Below are 20,482 nucleotides of genomic sequence, written 5' to 3'. Positions count from 1 at the left end.
TGTTTTAATTATGAGCCCATCCACAGAAACTAGGCTATAAACACGTTTAATTTACACGAAGTCTGGTGTGTTTAGTTAACGGGAGGTAACAGGAGGCTGTGTGAGACACACTGACTGACACACAGCACTTTACATGGTAGTGACGTTCACCTCTACAATTAGTATGTGTAGGCCTATTAATGGAAACGGGATTTACATTAGAGTTGTAGGATGATTCACACAGCTTCCTTTGAACAAAGCTCAACTGTCATTTCTCCCCATTTTGCTCACAACTAGTCACCATTGTGAGCCAGTTGCCCTCCTTGACTGACAGCAGAGGTTTTATTGACTTCAACGCCCAGGGACCAATCAGCGGCGGCGTGGGGCGGGGTCTGAACAAAACCAGCATGACCAAATATTCCCAGTCGCGGTCCTTTGCAGTTACTTTCCATCCAGGTTTCGGAGCAGCGCTGTGGCTTCATCCCTACATGTCGGTGCGGGCGTTTGGGGCCGGATCTGCAGGACTCAGCCGCACCACTTGTTCTGGGGACATCTAGTATGAGAACTTCCATTCCAACTCCTTTGATTTCTTTCATTCTCATGTTTGACCATTTTCTTCATTTTGACCATCCGACCTCGTTGTTTCGCCCTTCTCATTTTTCCGCTGCTGCCACCCACAGTGTGTTGCTCACCACCACCACCAGCTGAAAGGGGGGATATCTTACCATTCCACCACCAGCCATCCCTGTCCGTTGCTCTGCTGCTGCTGCTGCTGCTCTGGATTTTCGCGTGTGCTGCTGGACTATAACGCACAGGGATTTATACTTGTATTGATTTCCACTTGCCGCCCGATCCACAGCGGACCCCACCGCTTCTTCTTTCTGAGGAATGTATTACTGCGCTCCAAACAGGGGAGAATTTTAACGCACAGTCTGCTGAATGAACTGCTGCCGTGCGCCTTTGGTTTTTGGAGCAGGTCTCTCATCTGGAGATGCTCTGATTGGGCTTTGTGGTCCGTGCGCATCCCCACTGGATCGGGATATAAGGTGAAGAAATTGCCGCGGTCAGCCATTTGTGGAGCGCTTATCTGTTTGATTTTTTGTGGACATACACATTGGGTTGTTTTGAGACGGATTGTGCGCCCACCCAGAGACACGCAGGGTAACAATGGGGGACTCGGTGCGGAGATATTATTTTGGAGTTTTGCTTATTGCCTTCAAAGTGGACGTGTGCCGGGCGCTCATCCTGGAGTCCATCTACTGGAACACAACAAATACCAAGTAAGTGGAGCACAAGCCGCGCTGACTACTGGCCCCTGTAGTGCCGTACGCACTCCCGTGAGGAGACGGTTTCACGCCAGACTCCGTTGAAAAATCAAGCAATTTAATGTTGGCTTCTTCGCCGCCCATGACTTATATACGTAAAATAGCAGGAGGTAATGTTAGGTCGTTTTACAGACGCAGTCTTCACTTCACCGAACGTTACGTAGAACAAAGAGTGTTACTCTCACAGCCCTTCTCCAATCCACACACCGTGGCGATCTGTCGGATACGCAGTTTGAAAAGTCAGATTTGGTCCTAAATAACAGTTGGTTGCCTGTATGTCGACAGAACCTTTATGGTTCGGAAAAATCAAAAAGCATTCCCTACCTGCTCCGTAGTTTAACTCCCACAGTTTAAATTGAGTTTGTTTTTGTTTGTTGGTTTTGTATTATTACTGGAACATGGAGGAGGAAGCCGCACAGGATAATACGCTAAAAAGGTAACGCCAGTCTTACTCATCCAGAGAAGGATGACAAGGGGAATCGAGCTCTTGTCTCATTACTTTAGTTCTCACCCAACAGACCTACTGTTTGTGACACCACTGGGGGATATTTACGCGCAGACGGCGATCGGCCCGCTTGGTCGTGCGTTATGGTGTCACTCAGCAGTACATAAAACCGCCTCAGACGCAAACTAGTTTGTCTAATTCCTCCTGGGCATATTTATGTGAAGCCACTGACAAATGCACAATGCAGCTAATTTCGGCGATGGGCAGGGAAAATCAATTTGAAGGTAATTGTTTTTGCTTGGCTTCCTCGGTCAGTAACTTCGGACAGGCATTTTATAGCTTCTCATTTGACTGTGAAAATTCCCGCACATAGGATCAGACAGCAGATGTTATTTTTGTCCACTATAAAGAAAGTAATATTAATAAGAGAAATGCAGGAGAGATGAGTGGTTCGTGCCGAGGCTGCGGCTGCATGGAGGTGGTGGGGCGCTCGACCGGGCCTCTGATGCTCTGTTTTACAGTTAAACCTTTGCTGAGCAACGTGGAAACATTTAGAGATTATTATGCTGGAAATGTGCACAATGAGGTGACAACTTTTAATAGAGCACAGCGCGCCCCCGACCCGCTGCTCTTCAGCCATTTCCCACAATTCGGACTAGTGAATGTCAAGCGCCACAGTGGAGCTCGGTGGATTTGGATTCAGGTGAATTCAGTATGTGGCTGTTTTAAACAGCGCATCAGCCGTGACCTGCTGTGGGGGATCATTAGGGGGAGAGGTGAAAAACACAGGCAATGCAACTTTATTCACGATCAAGTAGATCCATTTGCCTACTGAATATTCATACAGGTCAAGAAACGCGGTTCAGTTCTTTTCTTCAAACAAAAAGGTGTCTTTCTCCTCCTCCACAGCCCTGGTCTCAGCCCGGCGGGGGGCGCCCCTCTTTGTGGCCGTTTGGTCACGGCCGGACTCCAACTCGCTCAGTAATTCAGTTTTTGGCTCCGGTACACCCCCCTCTCATTTTCTCTCTCCTCTTTTCCACAGAACATCATAACGTCTGTTCAGGTGAAAAATGCTATTCATTTGTGTCGTGCGTAACTTTGTGCGCTCGGCCTTTGTTCATGTGTTGTTCCGTGTATTTAGAGAGGCAGGACTGAGCCCAGGCGTTCTGTATGCAGCACCATGGGCCTTCCGGCCTCTTGACTGCCACGGCCATCAGTGTCACACTGCGTTTGTACCGACGCTGTCCACCCAATGAAGCACCATTTTATACGTTTACCTCTCTTTAAGATAGAAGAGCGGGAAATGTTCCGGATTAATACTGGTTGAGCTTTTACTCTGGACACCCACTTTTCATCCCAAATGGCACGAGCAGTTTCACATGAGCCGCTGTGTAGATTATGCCATTTGATGACCAGTTGGTCTCAGCAGAGAGACTGTGGCAGTGAAATCGCCCTTAAATGGTTCTAGCAGGAGAAACGTATCTGATTTAGTGTCATGTAAAGACAGACAGACCTAAGTCTGAATCTAATGTAAGCTGGCAAATCCCATCAATTATAAACACTGCAATGAGCATTTTTTAACTATCCTGCTATGTAGACATTCTTCAGTTTGCTTCCTGGCAGACCTTTTTCTATAGGGACCAGCCAACAAGTTAGTTTGTCCTTTTCAAATGCTTTTCTCATAGAGCCACAAATAGCGTCTCCATTTTGGCGCTGCTGCCTGTGCACATTAGTATGTCATTTCACTTGGCACGTCACTTCTGATTTTGAAGAGAAGCAAACCAAACTTAGTCCATCCTCCGAGGCCTTAAAGCAGCAGGCAGTCCACTGAATTAGTGCGTGTGCGCATTCTTTGCGTTGTGTCTGGGTGAGGATTTAGAAGTAAAAGGCCAGGGAGTGATATGACTGTGTCACTGTGCTCCCACACACACACCTCACTCTTTTTAGGGAAATGTCCCTTTGTAAGCGGTTTGTATTTATTTTTATTTGTATTTTTATTTTTTGTGAGAATTATTTCAAGTTCTCTGGTAGAAATCAAATCTACAGACTAAAATATTTGAGATGAAGCGCTGGCACCAACTAAAATCTTCTTTTCCTTATTATCTTAGTACACACAAGTCAGACTTTTTGAACTTCCACATATAAAAACTGTATTTCGTTGCCTTGTACTTGTACATGGGTAATACAGTTGAATCTAATCTAAAAATGTAAAAGCATTTATTTGTCTTGTTCAGTGTATGTCTGATAAATAGCCTTCCTGTGAATGTGAGCTGAATAAAGGACACCCAAATACTTAGTCCTCATGCCCCAGTAACATAGACCCCAGAGTCAGAGTATCTTAATTCTGATTTAGCAGGGCAGCAATATGCTCAGCAGGCCAAGCCGTCCCTGCCTCGGCGTCTCTCTTAGCCGGCCCTCCCAAACGACGATGAATGTTAGAAATGTGAAGGATCCGGGCCAGTCTATAATGTCTTTGTGTGTGCTGCCTGGGGGAGAGGATAAAGCAACAGCTAGGCTCTCTCTGTGAGTGTGAATATGAAGAGCGTGTGTGTATGCATTGATAAAAAGAAAATCATCCACAGGGTCCACAGCTGTGTCGATTAAACCTCACTGTTGTTTGGGTTTTACTACGTTACTTGGTTGTATTCATGAACCTCCTAAGAAAGAAATACAAGAGAGTGACCCCACCACCTCCTCCCTCTCTCCATTCCAGTCTCCCCAACACACGCACGCACACACACACACACACACACACACACCTCCTTCTTCTGGTAATCCATTTTGTAGTTGGGAGGGAGAAACAAAAGAGGGGCCTGCTTTACATGGTTTATGTATAAAGAGTGCTCCCTCTCCTCCGCTGCAGTTCATTAAGAGATTACATAGAAGCCCAAAGGCCCTTTGTGACCAGGCAGTGACAGGAGCACCTCTTTGCGTCTTTATATGAATGTGTGTGTGGCAGTTCAGGGGATGGGTGGGCATAGAGATGCAGGTCCATCAGAACTGAATGATGAGGCCTTGTACTGAACGTCCCAACCATACCTCCCTCTTCCTCCCTCCAGGCCCCCGATTCTGCTTTTTTCTTTTCTGCAGTTGTTTTTGGACCTGAGACAGAAACAGATCAGTTATTTTAATGTGGCTATATGGAGCAGCAGTGAGGGTGAGGGCAACAATGGAAGGAGAGAGCGAAATCCTGCCATGTTGTTCACACTGTTAGCGAGGGTGGGGTGGCTTTTTTATAAGTACTGCCTAGAGAAAACCTGATGATTAAGATTGGTTAATGAAATAACACTGAGTGAAAGAATAGGAAAAAGCAAGAGAAATGAAACAGAGAGGGAGAGAAGAAAGCAGCGGGCCCCTTGGGCTGAGGAGGGTAATTATGCCTAGGCCTGCTCAGATCCTATAGACCTGGATTACTGGATGAAAGGCAGGACTGAAGGCACAGACCACAGAGAGAACTGGTGAGAGGATGAAGGGGGTGGATAGGGTGGCAGTAGACCCAGAGACCTCTGTCCCCTCGGCCGACCGGGGGCCAAAGCCAGAACACCACGAAGAACTGCGGGTGGATTAGCCCTCAGTGTGCCCCGGCCTGGCCTCTTTGTCTGCCGTTATAATGAATCCTTACCTTGCAGCTGGGCTTCTGAGTCAGATGGTTGATCTGCAGTGAATATTCAGCTTCCCCTTGCTTCACTTTGTTGTCTCATAACTTCAGGGCCACAGGAAGAGAGGGGAGATTCAGAGGTGGGGGTATGGAGCGATGACATCTGTCTGGGGGGTCAGTGGTGGCAAACCCAAGAGAGAGAGAAAGAAAAGGCCATGAGGGAAAGGGTCTCTAACTGTTTTGTTGTTTTTTCCTGACAACAAATGCAGCGGTCAGAAGCTCAGGAAGTAGGTCCACAGTCCTCCGCATCCTCATGGGTTTTCCCCTTTGCTCCATTTGCCCCACACATTTCCTTTCTCCTCCCCTAACTCCTCACACACATGCATACACGCAGACGAAAAACACACCAAACCTAAAGGTGTGAAGGGTGCTTAGAAGATACATGAGAAAAACAGATGTCACCCTGACTTTCAAGTCTCCACGACTCACCGTGTGAGTGTCGCCAAGCTGTGCGTCTGAACCAACACGGCAAACCAACCGCTTTCACCTCCAGCGCACTCGGTTTGAGCAGTACCCTCAACCTCTTTATGTCCTCAAAAGATCATTTTACCATTATGTGTGTTGCTGTAGTGTGAGCTTCATTTCACACCCCTCTTACCTCAGTGCCAACACAACTGAAAGCAGGCACACATTAGGGCAGCTAAAGACAGGGCCTCTGCTAGACGTGAAGCTGGGGCACGTTAATCTGTATGCAGATGTTTATTTCAGCATACATCAAGAACAGGCGTAAAGGTCTGGCCCTGTACTGCACATTTCTTTGCATAGTTTTACAATAACAACTACATTGATTGTCAAGCAGCCCCAAATTTAAACTTCCATGAAAAACGAATGTATGAATAAATCATTAATTTAAAGAAAACAATATTTTTGTCTTTCTGTAACTCATAAGGCCACATAACATATCCATGCTCCAGTTACTTCCAGGCTGTATTGCGCGGTGGATGGCTGCTGGTCCACATCCGTCTCCACAGACACAGGCAGCTTCCTCCACACTTTCCTTTAGTTTGTTAAAGAAGCATAAAACACATCATTTGGATTGTGTGAGGATAAAATATGCTATTCATTAAATGCAGAATGAATAGTCCCGTGTTCACATCAACCGCTACATGTGATGTATTAGTATGTGGCATTTCTTTTATTTCACCTATAAATAGTGTTTTAAGAGTCGTCCCACCGATGTACAGACCCCTCATTGACTTCACATTCTACATCTGTGCCAGATAACCAAACTAACATGACCGGCTACAGCCAGGTCTCCCCCCTCTCACCCTCACCTCTGAACCTTTTCCCTGTCTGGGCCTCCTCTACAGGAGTCACTAACAAGATCATCTGTATTATTCCAAAACTTCATTTAGTCCGTGACACACACCTCAGTCCATTCCTTTTGTTTCACACACCAATGCATAAATTGCTGCAGTGCGCCAGTTATGACGTTCACGACGTGCGTATGTGCGCGCCATGTTGTGTGAACCCTGCCCACTGCACCTCGATCAGCTTGTATTCTGGATTAAAACAACAAATTCATCCATTTCCTGTTATTATCAATCTAAATGTTGATGTTACTGGGGCACAGCAGATCAGAAGAGGCCTAACGAGGCCTGTGGCTGAGGTCACAGCCAGAGGTGACTGCTTTTTCATTTCAGTAGGAAAATGTCTTTAGAATTATAAAAGCTGTTTTCAGACTGACAGAACCTTAGAGATTGTGAAGAGAGTTCAGGCACCTGTGACTGTTTTCACCTTCCCAGCAAATGGCCTGACAGTGTTGTGAGCGATGAGAGAAACGGGGCTGGCTGATAGAGCCGACAGCTTGTGTTCGGCTTCTCTGGTAACTTTCTCCCAGCGTTGTGCGCGCTGCTAAGTTGGTTTGTGTGTGTGTTTGGAGGAGAAGGGGAGGAGGGAAGGAGAAGAGGAGCTACTGTTTGTCTCTGATTAGTTTTTCTTTTTCTCCCTCGTCCTCTCGTCACCTCTTGTGATTACGAATACCACAGGGCTACACTTTTCACCGAGCACTGTCCTCATGGGGAAGGACGACATGGCAGATAACTGGGACACAGCAGCACCACAGCGCTGCGCTCAGTGTTTTTATTCTATAGGTCTTTTTCAAATCATTGATACTATTTTTGAATAGTAAAAAATACCAATCAAATGTGTGTAAATGCTCAGGTGTACAGCACAAAGCCCAGAGGGATTCAGTTTATACAGATGGAAAACAGAAAAGGAGCTAATCCTGCTTGGAGAGGTTAGAGTCAACAAATTGACTTGATTAATTATTGGATCATTAAAATTCACTTATCAAGTAATCAGTTCATATCTTCATTTAAGTTTTAAAACATCCCAAAATATTAGTGGATTTCTCCTAAAAAGCCCAAAAGACTTTAAATCTGCAGGAATGAGCTGTTTATGTAGGATGTAACTTTCTGTAGCAGCTCATAAACTTTCTGTGGGTGTTAAAAGGTTTACTGTATTTAATGAAGTAATCAGTACGGTAAAAAATGACTCTAGTCTATATTCACACCACCTAACATGCTCAACAGGGTGTCTTATCCTACAGTTGCTCACACTGTTATTTAATTGTCTTTAATGCTGAAACCCCCGACTAGTACAAGACGTGTGATAAAGAACTCTCAGCGGTTTAGTTAGGGATCTTTATGGTGTGTGTGTGTGTGTGTGTGGGGGGTTACTAAAAGAGGGGTGAAGGGCCAAGTGTGCCTTGAAGCAGTGTGGGGGCCTGTGGGCAGGAGTCACATGCATTTACAATCATGAGATGGCGGGGCCAGCTTGTATTTGTTTTCCGTCCCTCCCACCCTCTTTCTTCTTCTATTCATCCTTTCTGCCTATGCAGCAGCTGTGTCAGGAGCCTCCGCCTTGTCTACCTGGTGTTTTGTTCTAATGGCTGCCGTTGGCCCAGGTATCCGGTGTCTGACGCACACATTTATGCACAGCAAAACACAAGCATGGGAGGAGACAAGTCGCCAGAGGGAGGCGCAGAACGAACTCACAGTGCCTCTGTCTGCAGCCAGCTCCCATTCCTCACCATGCGTCCTCTGTATTTTGGGGTTTTTCTCTGGGAGACAATCCAGAGTAGCTCATATTTGCTCCTAATCAGCCTCTTGGCAGCTTATCTTTGAACCCACATTCACGGTTCTATTCTTCTTTGCAGCTTTTGCATGGATCAGCATTATAGAATGCTTTCATTATACAGCACTTTGCTGGTATACTGACGTAAGGGTGTAATAGATAGGGTGGTGGTTGGTTGTTAGGCCCCTAGCTAAGGCTGATCTCAGCTTGACACACCCAGTGTGATGTATGTAAAGACACATGTGATGATGACGTTTTCTTCACCTCTTGTATATCTTTGTGTGTGCTGGTGTGTGTTATGGAGCTCTCCATGCGCGTTGTGTAGCTGAAATCATACTTGATCTCTTGCTAGTAGGGGTAGCATTTATGCTAAAAGAATTCTAATGCCCTGGTCGAGAGTATTGTCATAAGGATGTTGATGATATGTGTCATGAGAAAAGCTGTGGGCTGTGTGGGGGTGTGAGGGGGCTGTGGGGTGGCAGTCTGACTTCCTAATTGTCTTGAGGTAGATTTTTAGACTTTAAGACAGCACATGTGTAGAACCATACATTTCTATGTTTCTCTTTGTGTGTAGGTAAAGTCGTAATTAGTCAGGTTTAGACCTGTAGCCAGGACGCCGTACCACAAACGGAGCCTGGCTAGCTGTTCCCCTGCCTTTAGCTTTTCTAAAGACCTTTCCTCTCTGTCTGTTTGTGCTCTACTTCTCCCCCTCCAAACACACAAACAGGTGGCGCAGCACATAAACCTATATGCCCTTCATCTCTCTTTCTCTCTGTGTCCGTCACTGGACACACTGTACCACTGCCGAGTGCGTACCCAGGGGGCAGAACAAAATATTCGCTTGGCCTAGTTATGCGCTGTGTGTGTGAATGTGTTTGTGTCTGCGTGTGTATACATGTGTGCATCTGCATGGTTTGTTGTGCACATGAAGAAGCAAATTAGATGGTGCAGGCTGCTGGAAAGGGAATGAGAAATAATTGGATGTGTCTGTATCTGTACATTAGAAAGAATGTTTGAAAGTGTGTGTGTGTGTGTGTGTGTGTGTGTGTGTGTGTGAGACAGAGAGAGCGAGATGTTAAACTATATATATATATTTGATTTTTTTTCCCACACTACTTCATTTAGCGCTCTGTACCTATGAATGGACAGTGGCATGGTCCCAGGTAGGAAGGCCCCCCTGCCGTCCTGCGCTGGTTCTTTGTAGTACAAAACAAAACCAGCAGCCTTATGCTGGTGTTCAGTCGTCAGTAAGCGATCTGAAGACTGTGTTGTTTTCTGTCTCACTGCTTCTGAGATGAGCCAGTCTTAAGCTTAAACTGGTTCTGTACTTTCTTCCAGGAAAAGGGGTCAAAGGTCACTCAGCAATGCTGAGCCTGCCTGCACTTAAAGACATCTGTATTTACAGTATATGCTTTTTTAGGTTTGTGGGGTTAAGCTGGAAGAACAGGAGAGAAAAAGAACAGATTAATGCCTAATTGATTATTAGTTCATTGGTAATTTTGATCATTTAATACGTCGGTAATCAAGCAAAAAGAATGAACATTAGCTAGGTCCAGTTACTATGTGCTGCTTTTCATTTGGATCTTTTTAAGTAGAATATCTTTGGGTTTTCAACTGCTGGACAGACAAAAGAGGCAATCTGAAGATTGTCCTTTTGGCTCAGCATTGGGAGTATTCTTTACTGTTTTATGACACTTTAAGACTAATCAATTAGCCCAGTACTCGGAGTGTAATGCCAGCAACAAAGAGAATTGTTATTGTAGCACTACAGCCAGTGAAACCATAAAATAGGTTTACTGGTGTTCACGGTAGGACTGCAACTATCAATTACATTTACTGTTGATTAGTCTGCAGATGATTTATTTATTTAATTAGTACGTTGTTCAGTTTGTGGAATGTCAGAAGGGAAAACATATCCATCAGACGTCCAAGGTGATGCTGGTGATGACACCATTAGTTTTATCTATCTGACCAACAGTAGAGATTCAAAGAGAGTCAGTTTACTCTCAGAGAAAAGTGAGAAAAGCTGCAAATCATCACCACTGAGTGGAACTAGGTCATGTTGAGCACTTGTGCTTAAAAACTGAGGCAGATTAAAGTTTTAGCAATCAACTAATTGACTAATCAGTGAACTAACCACTACCACAAGTGCATATGATCGACATGTCAGACTTAAAAGGTCTCATTACATGTTCCCATCATCTGCATTAGTCAAGATTTGCAACCCATTCCTGTCTGGCTGCTCCTTCCAGTATTCACAACAGAAAGCCTCCGGGACATCCACGGTTAACATTTTAAATTGTATTCGAGCACGGGACAGGTTGTTTAGCACATAAATACAAGGTTTCAGCTCTAACTCAAACTCCAACTGTGAATGTGCGTGTGTGAGAGCATGTGCAATCACAGGAATAGCGCGTGGGCTCTCGGTGCTTGGTGACTAAATGGCGACATTATTGTACTTTTGGGAATAATTTAGGGAAATTCAACTACACTCCCAGACAAACCCCTCCGGGCTCTGTGGCTATGTGTATGTGTGTGTCTGCTGCTGTTCCTGCTGTGGAGAATTTGCCTCATCCACTCAGGCTCTTATTGGTTTTTAACTTTCTGTTTTATATTCCACACTGCTCTGCCATTTTCCTTCCATGCAGCAAACTCCTCATTTATTCAGTTAATTATTCACCCTTTCCATCACTGCTACAATGCTGAAGAAAGCTCGGTGATTTTATCTTCAGATATTGGGATCGCTTTGCGCCACACACACACAGACACACACACACACACACACACACAGTTTTTGCCATTATCCGTCATCATCTAAAATTAATGGACACAATCAGTAATTACCACATCAATAATTAAGCCAACTTCTCTTTTTTTTGCAAGATATGGAGAAGCTCAATGACAAACACTCCAGTCCGCAATGCATAATGAATGACTCATCATCAGTTTTTCAGCAGCTAACTAATGTCCTCCTTTCTCTGCCTCTCCTTCCAGATTCGTGCCGGGCCAAGGCGTCATATTGTACCCCCAGATCGGGGATAAGTTGGACATTGTGTGCCCCCGAGTGGACGGTGGGGTGGGTGATGGCGTGGAATTTTACAAGGTATATATGGTGCCCAGGGAGCAGCTGGAGACCTGCACCATCACCAAAACCGACACGCCGCTCCTCAACTGCGTCAAGCCTGACCAGGACGTCAAGTTCACTCTGAAGTTTCAGGAGTTCAGCCCCAACCTATGGGGCCTAGAGTTCTTCAGGGGGAAGGACTACTACATCATCTGTAAGTAGTGTATTGTTTTGGCCCTCACTCAAGGGGTGATAAGTTTCCTTCTGTAATTGAATGGATTAAAGCAGCTGCATGTAGTTTGTCACCTCTGAAGAACCAGTTGTTGGTGACATACCTTATATTTCAGAAGACGTTTCTTGTTATATAATGTCAATAACATGTCAAACAGAGCTGGTGAATGCTGAGCTAGTCCACACATACAGTAGCTACAGTGGAGTTTACTCTAACATTGTAACATTAGTTTGGGGTGTCATGCTTTAAAAACTCAGTCAACTGCCCATACATGTTGCATGAACTGCTCTATTCATCATGTGCACATATCATCACAGTTGAATGCACGTTGATATGCCTTCCATAAATGTTTCTGATGGACTTTGTGGGAAATGTAGGAGATAAGCTGAAGTAAATGAAGGTAAATGAGGCTGAGGGGAACAATAACTTGGAGAACTTCTTTATCACAGACCAAGAAAGATTTTTCGTCGAGATCCTACTGATATAAGCACTTGGTAAACATTTTAGATCTGTTTGAACTTATGCTAAAATACCATCCAAGTCTGATGTGATTCTGTCTTTGGGATTTGCTTGTGGTGTAAATCCACCGTCTAGAACGATCCATGGTAATCTTAAAGTCAAAGTGTTCCAAGTTGTAGGAGAACTTTGTGACGAGTAGTTCTGATGTTTAAATACAGTCAGCATGCTTAAAACATAAAGCTGATGAAACAGCATGTGAGACCCCCTCATCCCACACCTTTCCATCATAGGCCTGCAGATGTTACACTGTGTTAACTGACACATACTGCTCCTAAGCTGTGAGACCCTGTTGTGTCTTGTACTCTTCAGAAACACCCATCACTCCATTTGGCATATAAGTGATGGTGCAGGTGTGCCACTCCTCTTTACTGATTGCCTGTGATGTACAAACACCATCCTGGGAGGAAGTTCTGATGTGGTTTATCGACAGCCCCCTGGTTTAAAACATTGGAGGTGGACTGAACCATCTGCGTGGTGCTGATGGGGGGGTTTGCCGCAGATAGGACCATCTGTGAGGCTCTGCCCCAGCCATCTGTGAGCTGTCACAGTAGGGGAAGGCCATAATTTTGAGTAGAAGGAAAGGGGAAAAGGAGAAAGAAGAAAGGAGGAAGTAGGAGCAGGAAATGTCACTTCTTATCTTATCCATCTTTTATTGTGAAGTTTGCAAATTAAATGTGCAAGGCAACAGTTAATTGTACTGTCCTGTACAGCTCTGTCTTTGAACTGCCTGCAGTAGGTGTCTGAGCTCCACAGTACTCCCAGAAAGATGTGTCATGCAACTGTTTCAGAAAAACAGGTTCACCAACACAATATACTCATTCAGTTCTTCTGAAGCTAGTTGAAGCCCAAACAGCAGCAGTGTCTGCTCAGTCACTAATGTGTCATAGCTGCAGGGTGTTTGCATGGTGGGGCATGTCTTGCTGTGTTAAAAGTCTAGCAGGTAATTGTGTGGTCTTGCAGGTGAGACATTTAGTCCAGAAAATGTGCTGGAGCAAATAAAGCAGGTTAAATGCTTAATGATGGTGTTGGCAGATGAGCTATATGAGAATACCTGACTGGGCTGGATGCACACACACATGCACTTGTGCAAACATGCATGTGCATGAACATCCACAGAAAAAGAGCAGACCACTAGATGTGGCTTGTGTGTGTGCTTGAGGACTACAAAGGCTTCTGTCTGAGGAGACAGACACGATCACTCTCCCCACGTCTCCTCTTCGGCTGCCTCCAACCAAACGCTGCAGTTAATTATTGATGAGCAGATGCTGGTGTTTACTTACCACTGTTCTCCCAGCGCTCTGCCTGCACTCCTGCCACTGAATGGATCACAGAGTGGGGAACAGAATCTGGTAGACAGGGTTAAGTTCAGGTTAATGAAGACTATAGATGAGAAAGTGCAGCGTAGACCATTGCAGGTACATGTAGGGCTACACCTGGTGTGGACAGACAGGTAGAAACATGCATGCAAGGTCAAACATGCACATACTGTATGCTGACAGTGCACACATACAGGTTGTCCCTCAGGAGGATGGAGCTGCAGCTTGGAGCAGCTTTTCTGTGAACACACAGTTGTACCCATATGAACACCAAGTGACAACAAAGCCTCCACACTCTGTCGCTCCATGTATTTCTCTGTGTGGCTCTCTACCACAGCCTGAGCACACAGGAATATTCAATTTCCCACCACCTCTTGCTAAAACCCCTGCTCCTCATCAGTCTGCAGAGTTGACAAGTTGAAACAGAAAGAGTGGTGGGAAAGTTCAGTTTGGAGCTTCTAAAAGAGGGGTTGGAGAATCCAATTTAGCAGTTTTTGCAGATTCCCCTCCATCAACATCCCTCTCCCCACCACCCCCTGCCACTGCAGCTACCCAAAATGCTAGGGTATGGCCTAAAGAGGGGAGAGAGGGAGCTGTTTCTCCAGTGAATGTGCCATGTTTTGCTGTTAGTTGCCTCTTCTTGGCTAGCTCTGGCCCCATTTCTGCAACTTTTAGCAGATCATTACAAATGAATTGTGGAGCTGTGGTATATACTAAGCGTTGGTCCTTTTTCTTAGAAAAAAAAAAATCGGGATTCAGATGCTTGGAGACGCTTCACCTTTGCATGGATACAAACCAAGGGCACAGTGCTAAACTGGTTTCTAAACTCTAGGCACAAGGTGAACATGGGCAGGTTCTATGGTGTTTTACAATTTTGGTGACTACAGACGCAGAGCACTTTTGTGCACAGTCAGGCGTTACCGGGCACATTTTGTAGGTGGTGAAATCCATTATTATAGGGAGGACTACATAGTGAGCAGGTGGAGTCGGGGCTGGTTTTAGTTCTGCCCAGTCAAACCAGCTCCTCTCATCCCCTTTACAGAGCAGGGTGGAAACCTGACTGACTGATGTCACTGATGTCAGGACATGGAGACAGATGGGAGGAAAGATTCTTTCCCTGCATCTTCTTCTCCTGCCAGCTATGCACTGCATTCCTAAACTGTTTATGTAGAAGTACTGCACATAAATATCCAGTCAGCAGTCTGCTGACATCATGGACGAGTCTCTGGTCCTGTGACCAGCAGCAGTTACATAGTGTAGTTTTCTCACAGCCGCATCCAGTGTGTGAAATCCACGGGGGCCTCACATGTAACCTTTATAAATGTTTCACTGTTTTAAATAATACAATAAAATCTTATTGTAATCACTGTATTTATGATGAAACTGATTGTGGTCCTCCAGAACTCACAGCCAGTGGATGTGTTGACTGCTTTATCTCCACCTGCAGCTGCTTACAAACCTGATCAAACTGCTTTAAAATACAGAAAACAGAGACAACTTATATCCCTGCAGTAGTAACGAAGGCATGTCTGTGTAAAACCTGTTCATTTGAAGAAACTGTAACTGAACAGTCACAGCAGCCACAGTGAGGGCGAACTGACTCTACCTGCTGCGTAACAGGATTAATGGAGACGTCTGCAGGCTGTTTGTTATGTATCTTGGCTCATGAGCTGCTTTCATGTGTTATTATGTGGAATGTTTTAACCTGCATGTGGATTCCCAAACACTGGCTGCATCCTGTAACTTGATGTCTCCTGACGTGCACCAACACTATTTGGCCACATTCATATCTATAGCCACACACTGACAACTAGTTTATTTATCTTACTTAAAATTATCTTCATAATACACAGTAAAGTCTTCAGAGTGAAAATGCAAATACACCTATGACAGTAGTAAGAGGTGGTCTGAGCAGGTGATATCTTTATCTCTATTTCAGGTTTAAACCAGCACCAAAACTGTGCTGCGCTGCCTAATCAGCATAAGAAGGGCCTCAACTGTGCTTCTCCTCCCACATCATTGTAAGGACGTTCATTCATGGCAGGGAAATACCAAACACACTAATGCACAAAAAGGTGGAGATATGTTTAAGACTGCAAATGACTGACTGAAAATAGAGCTTCAAGAGTAAAGTGCAAACAAACAGCAAAAGAAAAAACAAATGCAGTGTGTAGGTGGAGTCATGGTTGTCTTTACCTTGCGTTGTTGGAATGAGACTGTGAAATGTTTCTTGTAGGTGTAATTGCATATGTGTTTATGTCTTGGCTGAATAAGATATGTGATTAAATAGATCCATAGTCTCTACTTGTCATGTGTACCTCTACGTCAGATGGTGTGTGTGACCCCTCCTGTCTCCCCTCAACAGTGTTGTGAGTGGGATACATACTGTCTCCAAAAGTTCTCCGTGAGGATTTCATTAGTCTTTTGGAGTGAGCACTCGATACGTAATTAATTAACCAGCGTTTAATCCTCCGTTTCTTCTACCACATCAATGCTACAGATCAGAGTCTCAACCAACTGGATTAGCACTGCCTTGTGTCGAGTACTGTGCCCAGGCTACACCTAGATTACATGGGTATGATGGGTATGCTACGTCCCCAACTCCGTATCAGTTCAACCAGCTATGGCATCATGATATGGGCTGCTCGTGTGTGTGCATGTGCACTTTTCCATGTTGTGAATTGGGCGTCTTGTGTTTGCTCGCAGGCTGTGTATGTGCAGATTTGTCACCGTGCTTACATGTGCTCACGTTTTTGTGTTTGTGTGCATTTCTGTGAGCCACGCACAATGCTGCTCCAGTTGAGAGCAGATGAGGTTGATGTGATTGTGATTGTTTGCGACATCATGGCCTGCAGCCGAGAACCTAGTGAGCGAGATGATTACACGAGCTAAAATGGGAGAGAGGGGAGAGAGATGAATAAGGAGAGGAAGGGGAACACAGAGTGATATAAGTGAAGGAGAGCTAATGCGGAGTGGAAGGGAAGGAGGGAAGGGGAAAGAAAGCTAAAGAGAGAGGGAAGGAGGGAAATATAGCTAAAGGGACTGGGGGCATAGCAAGAGAGATGAGCCAAAGAGGGCAGCAGAAGGACAAGAGTGAATTTACAGTCAGAGCAGACATGCACAGGAACATTTCATCAAGACTTTTAATCAGTCGCTGCTTCAACAGAAAATAATTCCATCCCCTCCCTGCTCCTCTGATTGTTGTGCGAGTCTTGTGGGAGCTCTGAGGGGGAAATTCCTGTCATTAAATTTGATGTGAATTTAAAATGTGCTCTCAGGTTTTTGTCTGATTGAAATTCTCTGTTCTTTATTTACGCTAACACAGCCAAGTTCATAGTATTAAACTGATAGTGGCATGTTATCACATTATGAAAATGAATGGCAGGATTAATCAGGAGCAGTCAATGATAATGTATGTCTGCACTGGAAACATGTAAGTGCAGAGAAAGGCTACAAACGAGTCATATCTATGGGACTGAACTGTGCTTTTTAAACCCCAAAACACTGGTCACTGCTGTAATAACTGTGTTAAATACATGGATGAACTAAAGTGATTATAAATAATGAATGTAAAAGGTTTGTATGCTGTGGATTAGGGCTGCACGATAAATCGTTTTGTGAGCGTGATCTAGATCCCTGTGCGATCTCAGTCTCTCTACCTCGCGTGACGAGCTGTAGGCCACAAGAAAACAGATTCAAAAACAAATCCAACATGTTTGACATTGTGAAGATCTGCCCTCCTGTACCTACTTTTCATACATTGCGCTGCCTGCCCTGTGCACATAGAATAGTGGTTAAGGCAGAAATAAGACCTTTTGCGGTTATTAGTTGACTCAGTTTAGCAAGGAGAGGGGAGCGCTTGGTTTGATAGAAAGCATGTCCATATGAAAGAGGAGGTGACACTGCTACTAACATGCTTTAGTTATATAACCTGCTGTAGTTATATGCATTTTTTAAAATCATCTTTCTAACTGTTCAGTCTTTAGGGTCAATTGCTGCAATCCAGCTCAGTCAACTGGCACAGTCACTTGCAATGAGGCTGGGGGTGGGATGGTCATTTTAGCTAATATTAATGGTAATTGTATAATTCCATATACTATAATACCGTGAAAGCGTGATATTTTCTGAGGCGGTTATCATACTGTGAAAATCTCATACTGTCACAACCTTACTCACAAATCAATTTGTCGTGCAGCCCTAGTGTGGAGAGGGTGGGGTGCTGATTGATAGTCATGGGTGTTATTCAGTTTTTGAACTGAGCCAGCTTTGCCCCTGCCTGTTTCTGAGGGTCACCACGGCCCCTCAACGCTAAGACAGCCTCTGTCACAGACGGTTAGCGTGCAGCACTGCAATGGGCATTAAGCAGGCTGTAACCGCAGCGCTGTGATGATGGCTTCATGCCCCACTGAAACCCAGTGGATGACAATTATGCTCAGAGTTAAGATGCTATCTTTGACTCTTTTCTTTTTCTCTGTCAGTCTTGGTGGAACACATCCTCATTGTGTTCATCCATTCTGCCTCTAGTTCTTTTGCAATACACGTCTCTTCTGTCTTTTTGAGATGCCTCTTCAATCTGTTGTTGCTGTGCCTTTGCTCTGTTCCACTGTTAACGAATAGCCCAGCATTTTGTTTTGTCTGTGCATTGTGTATTCATTATACCCTTTACGAGACCTTCCATAGTGCTCTACAGATAGCTGACTTTTCATCTCAGGGTGATGTTATGTAATGTACAATCTAAAATGGGATAAAAAGGACATTTTCCATTCACTGACAAGGTGCTACTGACCATTGCCAGCATAGTATTGAAGAGTTTTCTTGCTATTTGCTGGTTACATGAGGAGAATGGAGGAAATGGAGTTAAGGGATCACAGACTTTATCAAATCAAGAGTGTGGAACATCATTGCGTCTTTAACGAGACAGTCAATTGTGAGCTGCAATCCAGATAAGCAGGAGAAAATTAAGTTAAGGAAGGTAAATTAACTTAAGCGGGGTGAGGATGGGTGGGTGGGTGGGGGGGTATACGCTTCTGGCATGTTTATGGTGTGTGTGTGTGTGTGTGTGTGTGTGTGTGTGTGCCGACACATTTTACAGACCCACTCAAGCTGTCACTTTGGTCTCAAGCGGTACTTTCTCACAACCAGTGAGTGATTGTTCCTGATGGCGTTTCTCCCCCTGTTGTGGGGACTGTTTTTGTATGCATGTGTGTTTGTGAGTATGTGCATGTGTATGGACCTAGCTACCTTTACCACATCACCACTTCGAAAATAGAGCCTGTATTCCACAGTCAAGACGAACTGAATAGTGATGGAAAATCAGATGTAGTTTTGTTTCTTCTTGTCATGTTGCTTTCTCATTCCTCTCTCATTGTTTCTCTCTCTGAGCTTGCAGAAGATTGCACACACACGCTGCAGTAATGGGTTCATCTTTCTCACAGTTTCTTCTTCTTTTTCCATCGAGTACACCCCTACATCTCTCCCCTTTCCCCCTCCTGGTCTGTGGCTCTTATCTGCTTGCTGTAATGCCAGTAGTAATTGGAGACTAAATCCATTTGTGTTCTATGAACCAGGTCTTTCCCAGTCTACTCAGTTCCCCCAGCACGGTGGATTAGCTGGTTAACCCTAGCTAGCCGGTCTGTCAGCCAGTCTACCCTGGCCTTGCCCGGCTGTGCCAGGGAGGGCCAAGTCTTTCAGCCAGCCTTAGCCAATTTGACAATTAAATTCTGTTTAAATCCAAGTCAGGCTTTCCTGGATCGCAGCCTTGGCCTAGAGACTGGGTGTTTACTCTGCATTTAAAGGAGAAGAAGAATTTCACATGACTCCAGAGGGAAGCTTTTTTTCTGATTTATTTTAAATGTCAAGGAAATGTTACAAGCAAGATTCAAACAGATCTGTTTTTGGAGGCTTGAGAAAAAGGCTGTTTTTATCTTCAGTGCACATGGCTGTTGATGTGTTTAATAGGACAAAGAAAAGGGGAAAGAGGATGAAAATGACAAGTATGAAAGTGACACAAGTGGCACTGTCTGTTCCAAATGAGACCCAGATACACCTGGGCAGGTCACTGCCCTTCATACCCTGTGAACTCTTACCTTTCAGGCACAGGCGGGTTTGAGCATGCATGTGACATCCTACGTTCCTAATGCCGCAATCACAACTACACAAACACCATCATCATGCCAATCACTCCACAATATGGATAATGACATCCTAAAGGATTGTAAAATCAATGCTATGAAGTTCCATTAATGAATTGTTGTGCTGGCAGGTTTATAAGGTGAACCCATGTATGCACATTCACAAACACATGGGCACAGGAACACAGGCCCAGAGCTTTGTCTGCTTTTTGGACTCTGCTAGAAAGCCATAGGTCAGCTAGAGCAGGAGACAGAGGAAGAGATGGAGGGTGGGAAGGAGAGAGCGAGGAGTCCTTGTTAACATGCTCTTTGTGTGCGCTCCCATCACAGTCTCGCTGGAGCAAGGGGATTCCGACCAAACTGGTTGGTAGCTGGGAGGGAGGAAAAGGAAGAAAAAAGAAGTGACAACAGACAGGAGGAGAAAGAGAGTGGGGAACTGTGTAGAGCGGAATTTTCTGAAGCTATTTCAGTCGGGATGTCACTGAAGTACCTGCCTTTTAATTTTCTGGTAGTCGATGGAAAAGCTTTGTGTGCAGCAGGGAGGGGCACATGCTGAGGTGGCAGTGGGGAGGGGTGGTGAGCGTGTTCAGGGGTAAAACAGTTTAGGGAAGAAGGTGATGGCCACAAGGTGGCCACCCTAGAAAGGAGAAAACTGGAGATGGGGTGTTGTTCAAGGGAGGGAAAAGAGGAGGAGAAGCTGGAGAGGAAGCGAGGAGGGCGGAGGGGGGGAAATGG

General features: G+C 44.9%; 1 protein-coding gene across 2 annotated transcripts in view; it reads left to right on the top strand.

The window, feature by feature from the left end:
* Positions 1 to 422: 422 nt before the first annotated feature.
* Positions 423 to 20,482, top strand: part of efnb2a (ephrin-B2a) — a 27,274-nt gene continuing 7,214 nt past the window's right edge. Inside the window, exons 1-2 of one of the 2 annotated variants that reach the window (XM_020606624.1) lie at positions 423 to 1,259; positions 11,480 to 11,763. In XM_020606624.1, the coding sequence (XP_020462280.1) occupies positions 1,147 to 1,259; positions 11,480 to 11,763 (397 nt within the window). In that variant the 5' untranslated portion in view covers positions 423 to 1,146. Of the gene's footprint in view, positions 1,260 to 1,687; positions 1,741 to 11,479; positions 11,764 to 20,482 lie in introns of those variants that run through there. The other variant, XM_020606625.1, reaches the window with a different exon arrangement.

This window comes from Monopterus albus, unplaced genomic scaffold (assembly GCF_001952655.1).
Source record: "Monopterus albus unplaced genomic scaffold, M_albus_1.0 scaffold79.1, whole genome shotgun sequence".
In the NCBI taxonomy this organism is placed as follows: domain Eukaryota; kingdom Metazoa; phylum Chordata; class Actinopteri; order Synbranchiformes; family Synbranchidae; genus Monopterus; species Monopterus albus.
This window is presented reverse-complemented; position numbering and strand designations above follow the sequence as displayed.